Source organism: Calidris pugnax, unplaced genomic scaffold (assembly GCF_001431845.1).
Source record: "Calidris pugnax isolate Ruff unplaced genomic scaffold, ASM143184v1 scaffold24, whole genome shotgun sequence".
Classification (NCBI taxonomy): Eukaryota; Metazoa; Chordata; class Aves; order Charadriiformes; family Scolopacidae; genus Calidris; species Calidris pugnax.
Genome location: NW_015090922.1, coordinates 27,814,561 through 27,833,497, shown reverse-complemented (window position 1 = coordinate 27,833,497; position 18,937 = coordinate 27,814,561). Strand labels below are relative to the sequence as shown.

At 36.8% G+C, this 18,937-nt stretch overlaps 1 protein-coding gene across 1 annotated transcript in view; it reads left to right on the top strand.

Annotated features, from left to right (window-relative positions):
• Positions 1-17,333, top strand: part of FAM120B (family with sequence similarity 120B) — a 51,325-nt gene extending 33,992 nt beyond the window's left edge. The window contains exons 6-10 of the mRNA XM_014950432.1: positions 3,786-3,992; positions 7,696-7,804; positions 9,037-9,150; positions 12,038-12,108; positions 14,313-17,333. Coding sequence (XP_014805918.1) covers positions 3,786-3,992; positions 7,696-7,804; positions 9,037-9,150; positions 12,038-12,099 — 492 coding nt within the window. The 3' untranslated portion in view covers positions 12,100-12,108; positions 14,313-17,333. The remainder of the gene's footprint in view (positions 1-3,785; positions 3,993-7,695; positions 7,805-9,036; positions 9,151-12,037; positions 12,109-14,312) is intronic.
• Positions 17,334-18,937: the final 1,604 nt, after the last annotated feature.

The following is an 18,937-nucleotide window of genomic DNA, read 5'->3' as shown; positions in this document are numbered from 1 at the left end:
GCAATTTCCAATAAGAAGTAATCTCTAGGGTGTAATGCCCTGGAAGCAAGACGTCTTTTCTTTTGGAATTTTCCACTTCTCCTCATCGTGATGTCTTTGCATCGCAGGCACCAAGCAGTTGTGAGCATTCCCATGGCAAAGCAAGTCTGTGGTTTGCCATGTGCACAGGCTTATTGTTACAGACTGACTGTGCTTTCATTTTCTTTGCTTTTCAATGCCAGACACGGAAAATAGAAACTAATCTTTAGTGAATGTATTTCCTGTCTTATTAAAATAAAGAAATCACTGTTGGTAGTTCTTGCCTTGGTCTTGCCAATATTGATTTCCATTAAGAAAACAAGCCTTACCCAGTATCCATCCCCTGATATTTTAGTGCTTTAGGAAAGTTCTGGATTGATGTCCCTAGACAGTGAAGTCTTCCACCTGTAAAACCTGTCACCAGCAATATTATTTTATCTTTTTAACTGGTATGTGACCGGTGGAGTTGAAAAGAGCACAGCTAGGGTTGCATTGGTGGCTCAGCCTTCATACTCACTTTGACAGAAGTAACGATTACCATCGATGACAGTACTACACTGATCTCCAGTTTGAGACAGCACTCAGAGACCTCTTCTATATTTTACTATTCTGTGTGTCACCATCAAAAGCAAAATTTTTCAAATTCTCACTTAGACACTTGTTCTACAAATATGTGTGCATTTGTTTTACACTAACTTGAATAACGTCACTGAAGAAAGTTGGGTTAATCACATATTTGTGTTGGGGTATATACTTAGATTTTTCAGAATAAAATAAAAATATAAAAGCTTTATTTTAAGATTTATGGCCCAGATGGCATCCAGCTTCCACATATAGTATTAGTAATCTGCTCTAACAGCTGGTTTGCATCCTTGGTACCAGTGAGATTAAAAAGAACAGTAAAAGTATCCTTGTCAATAAAGGACAAAAAGGTATGGATTAATAGTCATATAGAACACAGACATTAAATTAGAAGACGGAAATTTCTTGGTGTAGATGCCAGCATTTACTACTTTCTTTTCAACAGGTTAAATACTTGTTTTCATTATTCTTAATGAAAGTTTGTTTTCAGTAATTAAATCCTTTGGCATTATCAGTACTTACTGATAGTTCAGTGACAGAAGATACTGATTTGTATGACAGGGAATTTCAGTCTGTATTTGTGATGATCTATAATAACAAGACTATTGGTGCTATAAGTCGTATTGCTATAAGCTTGACCCAGTTGGATTCAGCTGGTTGGTTTCCTACTGTCACTCTTGGACTGTACTGCTGATTGTAGCCTGACATGTCCATTTTCCTTAGAGCTGAAGCGCAAAACCTTACCTACATTTAGTGCTTGTCAAAGTGCCCTAAAGTATTTTATTGAAGTTATTTAAGTTCAATTTATTGTTGCATTGAGAGTGAGACCAGGGTACATAAATTCTGAAAGACTTCCCTAGCTGGATTAGTTTACCAAAAGAAAAAAAAAAGGGCGGAGGAATTCTGCAGATTCCCAGCAGTTCTTACTCTTTGTACTTCTGCTCCAAAAGTTTTTCTTTGCGATCACAAACCAAGCAGATTCCATTTTAAAGCTTTTGGTGATGTGGACTCATTTTCTTAGCAGGTCTTGAGATTTGATCAGGTGATCAGAAACAATCTGGTTAATGTGATATAAGAAACATGATAACTGGCTGCGTGCACTGTTATGCTCTACTTTAGTACGAATAATACTGTTTTACTTAAACCACATTCCTCTTTCAAGTACCTTTCAGCATTATTAAGTGGTTTGCAGAAACCTGCTTTACTTCGCAGAGCAAGAGAGTTATGAGTGTGCTTGTAGTTACTAGTCTCAGCTGGCAAAATGATAGCTTGCATCTGGAGACAATAACTTCTGAAACTCAATAGCCTGAGCCCAGACTGAAAGTTCTTTTATTTTAAAGGGAGGGGAGAAGAAGGTCTCCCTTACTCAAGTATGAGCGTCACAGTCAGAAAAGGATGGACCTTTCATTTTCTAAATGACTGCTCAAATTGACTTGTGTTTTCTGCATTTGTCTGAATGTCAGTGATTGTCTTCAGTTATCTGTATTGAGTGAATTTAAAGTACTGAGTGTCATGTTGGGTCAGTGCCCTGGTGGCCAGCTTGATGCCTTTCCAGGAATCAGTAGAGACAGAAGAAGATCTTCCAGGAGCGCTCTGGCCCACCCTGCCTCGTATCTTTTGCCTGCGTCATCATCTCCAGGTCCTCTTTTGCTTTTACACTAGAAAAAACAGCCAGTGGAGGTACACCTCGTATCTTCAAGGCAGCATAACAGAACCTTACTGCCCCTTGTCTCCGGTTAGGGGGAACCCTATCGAAGTCAAATTATACAACAGTCTTGAGCTCATTGCATAATACAGAAAAATTAAGTCCTTGTCCAGGTTCTGGCAATATTGTCCACATTATTTATTGTCTTTGTTTCTTTTGGAAGAAGTTTTGTAGCTCTGTGTTTTCCCGATTTTGTTATGTGGACCTTAGGGTTCTGATCCATTAGTACAACTTTTCATGTTGTCTATTTTTTAAATAAGGCACTAATGTGTATGTTTGCACCTTTAAGGCTTTGGGGGATCTTTCAAGATGTAACATGCTATTATTGGCAGTTATATTGGGCGAACCCTTTCCATTGCATTTCAAACAAATAATTTACAGCTCTCCAGGAGCTAGAGCTAAGAAAAATTTGAGCCACATTTTTGTCCTTTTTGTTCTGGACTGTTTCAGATGCAATTCCATTCCTGGTTTAACAGACTGCAAGGAAAACTGTACTATAAGGGTACAACAGCTGCCACAGGTTACAGTACTGATGGCTGCATTGTTGTGAATCCCTCCTGATTCTGACAGACTGCTTTGATACAGACTGTGGAAGATGCATTCCCCACTGAGGAGCTTTGTACTGTTTACACAATACTTAAAATCACAGTTTTCCCTATATTGGATTCAAGGCCTTTATAGTTTGCTATGTTCTTCCACAGCAGGATGTTAAATTTACCCATCAAGTTTATTTTGGCCATGAGTTTTAATTGTGTTGCTGAGTTTCTCATTTTGCATTTTCTGGATGTTGTTGTACCATTCCAGTGTTTCTTCTGGAGACATCCATGTTGAAGTGAAATAATTTGACTTTAAGACTACAGAGGAAATTTCAGAGTGTTTAAAATAAAAGTCTTTAAAATAAACTTTGTTTTGTCAAATCTTATAATGTAAATGATCTCTAAGTGCTGTAACGTTTCCCTGTTGATCAAACTGTGGAAGGTTAATGGATCACTGTACATGTCATTTTATTCTCCCAGTTCATGTTTTGCATTCCACTAACAGGGTTTTTTCTGGGAAACTGCTAATGTTTGAGAAATATTATGGAGAACAGTAATTTATTTTGTCTTTACATTTTCATTTTTAATTTATCTGTCTTCAAAACTTGAGTGAGATGCTGTATTTGTTTAAATGAACTTCACTTATTTCATTTTATTGAATAAAGATAGATTCAGAATCCTTTGATGAATTCTACTGTGCAATAGAGAACCGTCATTCACAGAATCACAGAATGATAGGGGTTGGAAGGGACATCTGGAGATGATCTAGTCCAACACCCCTGCCAGAGCAGGTTCACCTAGAGCAGGTTGCACAGGATGGTGTCCAGATGGGTTTTGAAGGACTGTTTATCATTTGCTCTGCTGCTCACATAGCTGTATGTGATGGTAAGGTTACATATATTCCCTATTTTGAAGCCTACTTTTTTTTCTTTTTATGTTTACAGCTTGCACAAGTGGACTCCAGAGCTGTACATCTTGGTGCTGTGTTTGTTCGTGGCCTTACAACTTTGCTCTTGGCCAATAGTACCTGTGGCTTTCCATTCAGGATGGATGATTTGATGCCTTGGGAGATGTTTGATGGGAAACTTTTTCAAGAAAAATACCAGCAGTCACACCGAGGTTGCCCTTTGGAAGAGCTTTTGGAAGGCAATGTGAGTAATCGCATCCTCTTAGATAGTTCCGTATTCTTTGTAAAATGTAGGTGGCAATGCTTGTTTGAGTTTTTGTAATATTCATGTTTACACTGGTCCCCTTTCCTTGCATTTTTCTTCTCTTCTTTATTCCTTTTTCATCCTCTCCACCAAAAACACCTAAGAAGGTAAAAATACTGAGATTATGAAGGAAGCTACTATTTTGCCTTTATTTTTGTTTCCACTACTCAGAAAATAATATAAGGAAGTGTCAAAATAGTTGTCAGTTTCAAAAAATGAAAATGCCTGTAATGGTTTTCTAGTACTGAGATATTAATGAGGTCTTTTTCCTGTAAGATGTTAGGCAAAGTATTAAGAATGTCTTTAAACAAGTGTACTGGGTATAATTTTTGAACTGCTTAAGAGTGATAGTTTTAAAGATATTAAGGAACATAAAGTTTGAGATGAAGGTCTAGTGAATTCAAAGAGGAACTGGAAATCAAAGGAAGGTATATATCTGTGTATGTTTTTTTAGTATCTCGCCAAGTACCTTCCTGTGCCTTTAAGTACTTATTTAGCTCTCAGTCCCACTTTTCACAATCTGGGGATTTGTACGTTTTGCATGTTATGTTACTAAAAAAACAGTATGACTTAAAACATGTCTGCCCAGGCAATGGCAGGGAGATGTCAGCAGAGTCTTGCTGGGTATGGGCCATATTGGCGCATTAGGGTGGCGTCATTTCCAGGCTCAGAGGTAGGGTCTGCTAGGCTGGGTGCACACCAGTGGAGCCTCAGACCAGACCTGCCACAGAATATGCAGAGAGATGCTTGGGTAGGTCTGCACTCATCTGTGTAGATTGGCCTCTTAAGACCTTCAATTAACATGTCTCCTTTCAATGTGGAACTGAAATCCTGTATCGTTTAATTGCTTTTGAAAATTTTACCTTTGAAATGTTTTTACCTGCTATTACATATACCACTTGAGGTTAAAATAAATAAAAGTGATTACAGACAAAAAATTTTTCGGGTTTGAATGATGTTAATCCCATGCATTCAATATCAGTTGTTGTGTAATTAGTTTTCTTTTCTAATTTTGTGTCCAATTACATACTGTCCTGATCTGGAGTGATGAGTGGAAAGCTTGTGGGTGGATGGAATGTATGTGTTTTCAGCATGGAGGAGGATGATAATCCTTTCCATATGGAATCAATCATATGATTAGGACTATAGCCTCTATCCAAATCCTGTGGTTCCCATTAATTGCTTCGTTGATTTCAGTTGATTTTGGATTGCGCCAGTGGTTCATCCAGTTTCTCATGTAGGACTTTTGCAGAACAACACAGTGTCTAAAGAATAAATGGAACAAAATAAAACTATACAAATCTATGTGAAACTGATACTTTTTTTTCCATTTGGGCAGAATTCAGGTTAGTAAATAACTTTTGCAATATGTATCTAAATCTGTACAAAATTTATACTGGCCAAGAAGTATTTTCAAATGTGTTGGGTAGTATGTTTTAGCTAACATTTGAAATTCTTGAAGTGGTCAGGTTAAGGTTCTATTTTAACCTGTCCTGGAATTAAGATGCTTAGATCCCGAGAAAGGAGTAGGAAATTTGCTTGATCAACTAAAATATCTAGGTTAGGGTTTTTAAAATCCTGATACTCTAGTTTAACCAAACCCCAGATAAACTCTTCTGTTGGGGGGTAAAATAGTCTAGTCCTGTGAATTTTTAGAGTAGTTTAAATATATTTCTCTTTTTTAGGTATGGTTTTATGATGCATACATGGCAGAGAGAGCTCCCAGACTAATAAAATAACTTTCCAGCTTATCAGTTTGAGGCAAGAATCTGTTTTGGGGAGAATTGCCAAGAGATGCCAGTTTAGCTGGGACCACTGGCAAGGCAACAAGCATATGTGATTGGTTTTTCCTATTATTATAAGTTCAACTTTAATAAATAAAACTGGTACTTAGTTCCTGGCAGAGCTTAATGTACTGCTGGAAGCCAAGATCTTTCAGCACTTGTTTGTTAACAATCTACACTTGAGCACCATAAATCTAGTCTGATAATAGCGACAGCATTGTATTCAGAAAAAAGTTATTCTAGATGGGATGTTTTGTTATAGAAAAGATAAGTAATAGGAAAAAGTTACTCCTTTTGGTGTTTGATGCTTGTCTCCTAACTCTTAAGGTTCCTTCTCTATGATCTGGACAGTTACATTACTTCAGAGAGTTCAGGAGATCTCAGCATCAGCATTGTTTTGTTTATGATGGTCTTAAATACAGTTAATAACTTTATGAAAATTACAGTAGAAATATAATCTTGGTTAAATATTTACATGTATACCTGAAATTTTGAACATTTTAGGGTTTGCTTCCCACAGATTCTTGTACCAAAAAGAAGAAAATGTATAAATTAAATGCAGTTGATATATTTGTGAGCAAGTTTTTGTGTAGCTCAGCTCTTTGTAGCCTAGCAGCTGTTAAAGATAAAAAATGGAAAGCTTCTGATAAGAATCAAAAATAGAGCCATCTTGATTTTTAAAAAAAAAAATATGCTAAGCTCATATTATGCTAGTTCTCTGGTTTTCATAACAGTAATCATATTAGTTTGTTTATCCACACAGAAAATTGGATATAATAGTCTCATAAAGCAGTGAGGCAATGATATTATCACTTTATTAGCCTTTTTATTGTGCTTCTCACTAATGAGTATGTTCATGATCAATTTTTTTAAATTAAAACCAAATTACCTAATGGAGTCAGTATAAGTGATACGTTTTGTCCTTTTCTGATCATGCCTTTCATCCAGGCTTCATAAACACGTTCTTATTCTACCAAGAATATAATGAAAAGTTAGTGAGTGTTCTTCACAGAATGTTCTCCGCTTGTGTGGAAAAAAAAATAATATCTGTGGGGTTTGCTTAAGACTTTATGAAGAGGTTTGTTAACTTAAAAAATGTACTAGGAAAGTTCGTGGGAGGGTTCATGTCTCTTCATAATTTTTTTTAAATGTGTACCGCTGCCCATATGCCCAGTACAAATTAATAAAAAAAAAACAGGTTCTAAGATCTGATACTTCAAGGCTCACTGAAATCAGTGAAAGTTAGGGATATGTCACATCTCAGTACTGCATCTTTAAATAGCTTCAGTTTGTTCTTTTGACAGTAGAACTTTTCATCACACCACAAGGTAAACATTTTTATTTAATTCCCCATTTCTCTTTAGACTTAGTTATATTTCATCAGTCAGGAGTAGAGGCTGATGCATTACTGTTGTGTTAAGTTTTGTTTCTAATGTATGAGATGAAGATACTTTGATTTTCACTGGTACGTTTTCCATGGGTCTGTTTCTGGAGGCTTTAAACATCTCTGCCTGAGGTATTGCTGATAGAAGTCTAGTTGAGTATATCTACAGGTGCAAGGTAATAGAATCAGAAAAGCAAGTGTTTTACAGATGTGACCAGAGAAGAAAAGCAAACTTCACTGAGAAAAGGGGAAAGCATTCCTTCTGTGCTCCTACTCCTCCCTCCTGGTATCAGTTTGGAATATGAAATGTTTGAAATTTGTTTCTGAAAAAGTGCAAAGCAGATCTACCACCTTCATGTATGTATGAGTGTGGGCTAAGAAAATTATTTTTGTTGTTGTATATGTGGTTGATTTGTGCTATGCCTGAAGAGAGCAAAGTGGAACAGTCATTGATTTTTAACCTTGTTGTCTGCAGGAGTCTTTGTATGCACCCTTCCACAACCTGAAGTCTTTCATTTGCAAGGCCTGCATGGCCAAGAAGAGAACAATACAGAGCAGACCAAGAGGGAATGGATTTACCACAGGTTGGCGTTGTGTTAAATTTCTCAATAAAGTCAATATATTGATGAGGTCTTTTATCCTTCAACAGCAGCAGCATTTACATAGGCAGCCCATCAAGCTAAGTAAATTGTAAGGTCTTTCTCCAAAAAACCAAATGAGAGATCTAAGAAAATATTTCCTGTTTTTAGGAATTCATATGAATTTGATTACCCAAGTTTGGATAAAATTATGTTTCCATCTAGCTACATAGTTAGTGAGATATATGCAGTAAATATAATACATTCACTGACAGAAACGTCACTGCTATTTACTCAGTGACTCAGAGTTTTTTCTTCCTTTCCCTCAGGGGAGCTATTTTAGCATTGATAGTTGAAGGTTTGAGTGAGGCACTGAAGAGAGAATACTCCTTATTGGACTGACTGACATAGTTCAAAATATAAGAAAGCTTTTGGGCAGCCTGGAGAATGGCTTTTTTCTTCTCTAAGATTTACCACTTTTTATGTCTCGGTTTACTAAAGACATGGCTTTTCCCCACCTGATCTGCCTGACTTTCAGGGAAAAAAAAAATCTGAAATGTTTTCAGCACTGTTCACAGATTGGCCTGAAAGTTGAGGCTTTTGAGGCTTCGAAATAATTGACGCTGAATTGCAGTGTTTATGCTGGTATTATGCTTATTACCTGCTCAATACTTGATCAGTTACAATGTCTGTGAGGATAAAAATTGCCTCTTCAAAATTCCTTGAGCAAATTACAGCAGACAAAATTATTTTCTGTTAGGTTAGTACTTTGCATTATGTGATGGCAATACTTCTGATGTGTTACTAAACCATATTGGTGTTGGACATTCAAAACTAAGGGTATCTGTTGGCGAATTATGATAACAGACCTTGTTAGCATCTGCTATTGCTTGAGAGCTGTACTTAACCATTTTAATTATGATTTGTGATTCCAATTTGGACAGAGATTTCTGTTTTGTTTTAATGACTGCAGTCTCCAAATCTGTGTCATAAAATTTTGATCTGGTTTCTAAATACTCTTGTTAACAGCTTGTAATCGTGATGTGCATAGATGGAAATGAGGACAAGAACCGTGCTTATTAAGCTGACTTTAGTTTGGAAAAATCATAATTGTGCATAAGTATTTTGGCATAAAACTAAGAAATGTTGTTTCCAAAAAAAAAAAAATATGCTGTCTTTCTTTTTCTTAATTTAATCTTATATACAGTCAGAGTTGCTTAGTAAATACTGTTTTTTAGGAACACAACAAAGAGAATTTCATCCCAGGTACCAACAAACACACAGAAGTTCTTTTGTTCCTCCATATCATAACCAGATGAGGGGGTCCCTGTGGAGAAATCCTCAATCACAAGGTAAAAAACGTGTGTAGGTGTGAATATTTGGAATCGTCTCTATCGACAACGTAACAGCTCTATGACTATATGCAGTTTGTGTTTGTGTGTAGCAGTTACCTTGTGGCCACATCAGTCAGTAACAAAACTTATGTCAGTTCTGGTTGTGTACTACCATTAGCAAAATGTAACTCTGCAAGGTGAGGCAGAGTGTAGCATTATAATCTGGAGTCATCTTTTACTCACAGTGTTCTGGGAAAAAACTTTCATGAGATATTTAAATTTTCCATGCTTGGTCTCAGCTGAACTGTGTTTAAAATTGTAATAGTTCTGAAACAAATTGTCACAGCTGCACAGAAATGTCCGTCTGAAGTCATTAGCTGCAGATCTTAGTTCATACTTCAAGGAAACATTTAAGCATCTGAATAAAGTTAAAGACGTTCTTAAGTGGTTTTTTAGGTCAGGGCCTCAGCTTCCAGATCATTGCCTAAATAATAGAAATGTACGTTCTGTCTTGTCATTAATCTTAAGTAATTCACCAATCTCACTGCCTGAACTGAACAGACATTTCAGTGAAGCATTACTGTGGGTAACACTGTTGAGCTAACGTAATTCGGTTTTATTTCCTCATTATTATGAGTTAAAGCATATACACGTAGATTAAAGAAAATAAGGAAAAGGAGGAGAAGTGTCTTAAGATCAATTATTTTATTAAGTCTGCAGAGCCTACATTTCTTCTGTGTTTCCAGGTGAGGTTTTCAAAGAAGATTGATGATGTGATTAGAGAGGATAAATAATAAATAAATTCAGTAAAGTCTTTAATGTGTTTCAGCTGCCAGTGTTCTATGCTTAAGAGTGAGATACTTTCATTTGATTCCCAGATAAGATTGATTGTGTATGCAAAATGCAAAGCTGAAATACAGAGTGTGTATGCTGACTGTGAACAGAACCAAATCCAGTCATTGTTACTGTGACCATCTCTAGAAGCCTGCTGTTCAGGGGTCAGGTCATCTCTGGCCAACTCCAGAGATCTTACGACTAGATGTATTCCACAAAGTGTGTTCCTCAGTAATGTGCTGAACTGTGTTATAAATGTGTTTCAGTAGCATTATTAAACATCCTGGCTGCTTCTACTCTAGCCCTATTTACTACCCTCAGGATGCTCTTAAAACACGATCCCATAAGTGCAGTGAAATTGTCTCTGTTATAAGTAAAATAGAGTTATTGGAAAAATATATCTGTCTTTACAAAAGAGCCCTGCAATGTTTCAGACCTCCTTTTAAACTGATCTGCCAAGATGACTAATTTTGACAAAGTTTCTTTTTCCTAAGTTTGCTAATAATAAGACAGGTATTTGGTTTGCTTCATTATGTAGCCTGTGGAGGAAAGAGTGCCTCCACCCAGAAAGCATAAACCTAAGAAGCATTGGTATTTCTCTGAGATGATGGTTTAAATTCCCTCTGGCAGAACAAGAATTAAGCTTAGACATCCCTCATTTTATGGTGAATACTAACCACTGATCTGTTGGAATTAACATCTCATCTTCTATCTGTATTTTGAGAGAAGGGAATTCAGCTGTGGGTTTTTTGGTTTTTCAGGGGGTTGGGGTTTTTTTGTTTTGATTTTATTTATTTATTTTAAGTTATCTTCATAAATGTCTTGGCTGTGTGTCACAAATAGAGAGTGCATCCCTGTAACTCAGAGTGAGGTAGATTTTTCCTTAGTGTTTCTTGTTTGTTAATTTAGAAGGCTTCCAATTTAGCAGGTTGACTTTTGTATATCCCATTCTGAGTGTCACTCTATTCTGATGCTTGTTAAACAGATTATAGGTATCTAATTTAAAGCTCAGGTTGGGCTTCTGTTATTGAGATATAAAACTTTGCATTGCAGTGCTGCATAATGGTTGTGCTTTGAGTTTAAAAGTCTTGTTGGAGGTAACGTAGATGTCTGTAATAAAGCATGACTTTCCGGATTCTAGGTTGGTGGCTGAAAGACCACACCACATGCCATATAGCCTATTGGTAGATAAAACTTCATTAATTGGCACTTAAGGCCACTAATACGTTGTTTTGAATCACATTGCTACCTCATTCTACAAATAGCTAAAAATAAATTGAGCAGTAAGAACTATGGAAATCACTATTGAGTATCGTGAGTCTCTGTCACTCTCTTCAGCAGTTTAGCTGATAAACACAGAGATGGTTTGTCATAGCATGCAAATTACCACCTAGTTCTAAAGCAATGTACAAGAGATGGAGAAAAAAAAAAGAAAGTAAGTCTAATCTTATCTATACATTGTCTTATATAGTCCTATAGCTGTATTTTAAAATTTCAGTGATATGGACAATGATACTCATACCAGTATTTTGAAACCTGTCAGAACATTGAGCTGAAGATAAGGGAATGAGATAGGGAAGAGAGTGTCTGTGGGAATGATTGTAACAGCTACATCAGTGGCTGAAATCAAGAATAGCCTAATACATTAGAAATAGTGAAAAGTGTTGGCAAGGATATAGAATTTCTGCTGGTGATGAGGTAGACACCAGAACATTCTGGATGCTGGATGCAGGGGAGAGATGATGACATAATGAGTAAGAGCTGTCAGAGAGCTAGAAGTAATGGATGATAGTTTCAGGTACCAGTCATCTACCACCAGAATTATAAACAGTGAGATGGGGAAGCAGTGAAGAATTGGGTTAGATTTAAAAGTTACAGTGGCCCAGGAGCAATGCCACCATGGACTTTATCCTCCAACATCTAAAAATACTATACATCAACTGGAGAAGGAAATGTTTGTCTTTCAAAATAGATATAAGTGTGTTTTTTCTTGCAGACTATATGAATAAGCTGTTGTTTTCCTGCTTTCATGTTGATCGAAAGTATTTAATTCCTCTCCTGCTCCCTCCAGGTAGAGAACATAGATTGAGACATCCAGAATGGAGGAGAAGATTCCACCTTCCTCCTCGATAAGGAACACAGGTAGCAAACTGATTACCATTGAGATAATTTTTGTCTATGACAGCCTCTTTTTATGAACTTTACAGACTAACTGTGACTTCTTGAACTTTATGGGCCGCGGAGGAAATCACTTGAAGCTGATGGCATTCAGCCTGTATATCACTTGTCATGTTAGATATAAGGTTGTTATGTGTCTGGAATCACTAAAACTCAAGATACCAGCTGAAGCATAGTAGCATCCCAGTATGGCTATGTTGTTTTGTCCTTTTAACACTGGAAGATATGAACTGTTTTTACAGCATAGTTAGGTATGCGTGACTGTAAGTGTTAAGAAATATAGTTTAAGTTTTACATATTTTCCTTATAGTTGTGTATATTACAAGAGTTTGCTCACCATGAATAGTGTGGCATATCCATGCTGAATTGTCTGGGTTGTGTCTTAACTCTGGATTATATCTTCATTTTAAGGGTTATACCATTGCTACTGAAATCTGTTGAAAAGTTTGAAACGTTAAATCACTGATGTAAACATCATCTGTCAGTGAAATAAACTGACCTTCCTGGAAAGTGCAGCACTTTCTTTCAAGAGCAAAAAATTGCTGTTACTTTTGGCACTTCTAATTAAGCAACTTTTTCTGTCTATCATCTCAGATGACTGTGCAGAGTAAACCCACATCACTGCTGAGGAAAGAAAGAAAATGAGTCTTGTCATGCTCTACTTCTGTAATAAATAATACTTAATGGAACTAAGTATTTTTTCCCGTCCAGAATTGCAATTTAAACTCTTCTCTTCAGAATTATTTCTTAAAAATTGATATATTTCACTTTGTGAATCAATTTCAGTGGTGTATGTAATTATAAAACTAATTAATTTTAAATAGAGTTAATCTAAATAATACTAAAGAAATGCAAGTAATGCTAAAGAAATGTAAAATAACAGAGCACACGCAATTTTTAACAGTGCCATAGGGTCATATATTGGTAAGTTGATAGGACAAAGCCCCTCTTTGAGACATTACTTGTGTTTTTAAAGAAACTGTTTTAGAGATTACAGCAACTTTCTTATGTCTCCCGTGCATACCCATACCGTTAGAAATAATCAGTTTAAAATAATTAATTGCTGTCTTCAGGCAAGAAAAATTAGTTATGTAGAAATCCCATTTTAAATCATGAAGTGTAAAAATTGTGCTAGAGGAAAAAGTGTCAACAATACTTGTGTCACATAGAAAGTGGGTGACACACTTAGAACCGTGGTTATCTCTACTGATCTGCATCTTAACCTAATTGCAAATTGTCTCCATCTCATCCATGTAATCTTCAACAATTTCATGCTTAGGCTTCTAGCAATCTTTGATTTGGGTTGACTCAAGTGCATGTCTATAGAACTGATGAGTTTTCATCTGTTTATGTGCTTTGGAATCACAGTATCTTAAGTTTGGTACTTCAGCCTTTTCAGTACATTAAGTTATATAATAAACTTGCTTCTACTCATATGGGAGGTATATAATGAAAGACGAATGAAAGCCTGATGTCTGTTCCTGCTCTCAAAAATGACTGAGCAGCAGAAAAAAAGATATCCAAAGACAGAGGCAAAATAGTAAGAGCAAGTTTTGAAAACTGATAGAGTTTGCAGATTTTCATAAGAGCATGTTTACTTGTTGAGGATGATGACTATTCCAAACAGTCAAGTCAGCCATGTTGCACATGGACAAAACTTAGTATTTATGCAAAAAACTGTGGCCTTAATGCTTATTATGTTGGAAAGTCCACTCTTCTGGATTATTTTTCTTTTTTGTTTTCAATTATATAGATTACTATCTTGTTAGTGTAGTTCTCATAATCGTCATTCTAGATTTTACTGTTACAGAAACCGATCTCAGGCTTCTTATTGTATTACTGCCAGGATTATTTATTTTTGTGAGCATTGGAAAATTGGATTTATACCTGAAAGCTGTCTCCCGACCCATACTTACAGAGAGTAGCAGATGCTATAAAACTTAATGCTTGCATTAAAACTCACAGAACTTAAGGTTCAAAAGACAAGTGCTGATTTAGATAATTAATATGTATATCATTAAACCTTGAATGCATCATTATGGTAGTTTAATCACCTACGTAATACAGACCACAAGATCTCACCCTATAACAGGCCATAACTTCTAAAGTTGTTTCACTGTTGATGTTCATGTATCTGATTTGTCTTCTCATGACTGTTTGTCTTTTAGATCATCCAGGTGACCCTACTTAATACTGAGAGTGGATGAAAATGGATAAGAGAACAAGAAACGTTTTTATGAAATGCTGTAAGCTGAAGATCATAAAAGCTTCATCAGTATTTCAAGAATGGAGTGGGGAGGCTCTAATCAGAAATGTATCATGCCACATTTTTAGTTCCATTTTATTTTCTATACCTTTTTTTTTAACCTATAGCTTAGAGAAGTAAATTATGGACTGTTGTGAAACAATTATTATATAATTTAGGTTCCAGATAGTATTGTTTGGAGCACTATACAAAAGCCCTGTTGACACAGGTATGAAAAATGATCATTAAAAAATTATGTCTGGAAACATAGAGGGCAGTGTGAAGGGTTGAAGAAGGCTGCAAAAATTTCATTAATTCATCTGATTCTGGTGTCAAAACTAATATGTCTCTTCTGTTAAACTTCTATGCTAACTCTCTAAAATGAAAAAAGGGTAACTGAAACATTCCAGAGATTTGTAAATTAGTTTTTAGGTACAAAACTGCTACAGCTTTAATGTCCTACTATTTTGGGGCCAATCAGAGTTGCATCAAATGCATGGTCCTCTTCTGGAATACCTACAATTCTCCTCCATATGTAGTGAGTCGTTTACAAAACTTTTAAGGTTTATGCTATACCTTACATCTGTCTTTAGCCTCAAAGTAAAGGTCTGAGTGTGATCCTTTGGCCAGTATAACTTTGGAGGAAATTCTAAATCAAGGGGAGACTAAGAGATATTTTGAATGCATTCTTTTTTCTTTTTTTTTTTTTTTTCCCCAAGTGGCAGTTGTTTGAAGCACACAGGGTAAAACTTTTTTCCTGTCGATGTCATTGGTGCGTCTTTTGCAGATCTGAGCAGCACCATGATTTCACTGTGTACTGATAAGGTAATCCCCAGAAATCTAAATAAATGGACAGAGTAAAGGTAGGGCAATCGGGTGTCTCCTGAGTTAATTTTCTCCGGTCTATTACTCATCACACAGACCTTATTACTACTTTGGGGATGTGTATTTTTAGAATAGTACATAAGTACACTTGAAATGAAATGTCTTTAGAAGTTTTAGAAGTGATTAGCATGAGGAAGAAGCATTATTTTTGTATTCCAAAGAGAAAATTTAGTTCTAATTTTGAAATCTATTTTCAGAAGAAGAACTATAGCTATTGTACAATTTAAACTTACCTCTTAGGTACAATGATTACCCATTTAAACGCCATTGTTTTTAGCCCATTATTGTTCAGGTAATGTTGTTTCTTAGGCCTTGTGCTGGTAACTTCTCTGAGTCAAGTTATTGAGTACAAGTTATGTCAAAGTGAATAGTATTGTCAGACATACATAACTCAATACTGTAATGTCCTTGTATGTATTTTTCTGTGTGCAATCCAATAAATATATTCTTTCTTACTTTGCATATAGCTATAGTCCAGCTAAACAGATACATTGGGAGCAATATAGGGTTCTAGTTGTTAAAAGTCTGAACAGACACAATTTTTACACAACACTGTCTATTTTGCATTCTTAGGATCCTGTCATGATAGCGGCATTCCTGCCTCCTTTTTCTATTGATTTCACACTGACTGTAATTGTACTACCATTATATTTTTTTCCCCTAAACCTTTTGGAATATTGTGGTCTGAGTTTTATGGAAAGTTCTCTAGTTTCAGGAATCTTATGATGTATAATAGTGTATTTGAAAAGATTGTAATTGTGTGCCAGAATTTGTTGGTAATTCTCCCTTCAGGCTTTGATATGACAAAAGATTTCTCTTGGCCTCAGTAAACAAAGTTAAATGCAGTTAGAGTGGGAGTTTTGCTGTGCTAGTTGTGGTATGTTATGAATTGTTGGTAATAATTATCCTGACTACTGACGAACTGTTAGTTTCTCTGTGAGGTTTTTTTTTTCCTCCTAATGTTAGACCATAAGCAGAAGCTGCTTATTATTATTTCCAAGCCAAAAGACTATTTTTTTTCCCACCAGGAATCAGAGAGTGAAAGCAGAAGCATGGAGTTGAAACATAGAAATGCTATTTTGCTGTCTCACTCAACTTTAAACTGAATACCATAAAGCTTAGGGACTGTAGAAGTCATGCCTGAGTGTGTAGGGATACCGTGACGTTTGGTGGCTCTGGTGAGGCTGCTCTCTTAGATACATTTTGATGACCTGGTGAGGTTGCTGCTGAAGGTTGGTCATTCAGACTTGCTGGAGTTGCTCAGGTCAGGGCTCAGTGAGGGTGACTATACAAGCCCTAGTGTTTCCTAGTGTCCCAGGTGCAGAGGTGCCTGACAGGCTGACAGGCACATGGCTCATTACACCCTCAATGCTCAACCAGGCTCTCCTCCTGGCCCCCAAGTTGTTTGGCTGCTTGCAGTTGGGTGACCTTGGATCCAGCTGGTGCATGAGAAGGACCAGTGTGAGAGCTGTGAAAAGCCTCATGAGAGGCTACCTTGGCTCAAGAGGTAACATTTAAGCTCAGGTGCTTGTCCTTGCCTAATTTACTTCACCTGTGTTGAGCCTGGCACCTTGCTGATTCTGCCCTCGTCTTGCTCATTTGACCTCCTGCTTTGACCGGGGACATGCATCATCACCATGGACTTATCCAGTCACCACAGGACTGCTGCATGAACCTGGTTACCATCATCAGACCGGCTCTGCTCTTGTTCAGGTACTGTGGGACTGCACCCTCACCAGTGCCATCACTGCCCTCCCTGTGCTGTCTCTCGCAGCTGCTGGCTTGCCCCCTCCCTTATGGAGCAGCTCTCCCTTGCTGCTCCACAACAGTGGGCTTTAAGGCACAGGTGGGCAGAAAGTTTGGCTGTAGCTACCTTAATAATACCTTAATAATTGGACAATGTCAATATAATAGATGTGGCCTGTGGGATTACTTGCTGCTGAAAACCAGAAAAGAGCTACAACCAGTAAAATGTCTTTTTGTATCTCTGTACAGTTAAGGAGCTTACACTCCTTGCTTTATTATTGAACGACCTATTCTTTAGTAGTGGTCATATAGATAAAAAGGGATATATTAAATGTTAATATACTTAATCTAGGCATGAATTTTGACATTAAATTGATATTTCATTTCAAATGTATTCTCTTCTTTGTGCCAGAAGACACAAGAAATACTAGGCACAGAAACCAATCCTGGATAAAAGCCCTCTGAAAATGCTTGATAACTGAAAGCTTTTTAATAGAGAATGGTGCCCCCTGTCTCAAAAATTAGGTAGCCAGAGATGCAGCTGGCCTTTGGACTCTTATTAAAGAGCAAAACTGTACTATAAGAACTGTTCTGATCTCAGATGTGATTTCAAAATATGCTCTAAATATAGCTCAAACAGTCATTGTTCAGTGAAAGCAATCATGATTTTTAGAAAAGTGACAAGAAACTCTCATGTCGTTTATGGCATTTTGAAAATTTAAGTCAAGGTAACCATTCAGGAGTTAGCTTTATAAGATCCAGCTTTATTTTAGTCAAGGGTTTGTTTGTTTATTAACAGCAGAGCCCCAGTAGGCTCTGTATTTACTTTCTGAGAATACTTTAATTTTCATTTGTGATGATGCTGCAGCTCAACTAAAAGGATGTAAATGTGTAGTGTGGTGCCTTTTGATAATCATCTTTGCCCTCTGGTTTAATTACCCATCAGATCCTTGAGTCCTTCTGATCTACACTCTGCTGGAGGGTTTTGGGTCCAGGTTTGAGGCTGGTGATAAAGCTAGCCCTCTTGTTATGTAGTATGCATATGAAAGATCCCCACATTTAAGTGCGGTGATAAGGCTGACTCAGAATCTTCACCATCTTTGGGCAAATCACAATACTTCTTAACAAGGCCTTCATTATGTAGGTGGGATTTAATTTCTACCCTGCCTTCTCTGTGCAGAGGGGAGACGCCACAAAGGAGCAAATAGGAGAGGTTCAAAAAAATCCAGTAGCAACATTTCACTTCCAAATAAAAGAGGGAGAGCAGCTACACAGCTGATGCACAGCAGCACAGAACATTGAGAAGGTGCCTAGTGCAGCTGGGCCAAAAGTTCCAGGTTTTAAAAACAATTCAGAAACCTAGGGCATACTCTACTTCCATCATGGTTGCAATACACTTAACCTTGTTATATTTTTTTTTTAATTGACTCTCTGCATATCTAGGCTCATTTTGGAACTGTAAGTGACCCCTCTGCAAGCCTAGACAGTGATTGTGGTTTATGCTTAACGCGTTACATAAAGGTTACATTTTGGATGATTTCCTGAAGTGGTCAAACAAAAGTAGTAAATAATCTGCAAATTCATCCTCCTTTTACTCTGAGAATAGACTTTTGCTTATTTACATTAGTTATTACTATATTAAGTCTTGGCAACAAATAGGGCTGTGAGAAACTCCTGCTCCAAGCAAATTAAAAATATAGCATTAAAAAAAAAAAGTATTAAGTGCTAGTAGGAGCCAGTTTGTGAGTTTGTGTGTCCTAACACTTGTTTGGAGTAGGAAAGAAATCCCAAATTTGTGATTGTGCATTTGTTTACACTAACGGGTTATTGCTTAATCAATCCACAATCCCCCTCCCTGATAAACGTCCCCATCTGTCTATAGAGAGAGCCCAGCCTTGCAAGGCTGCTAGCCTGTTT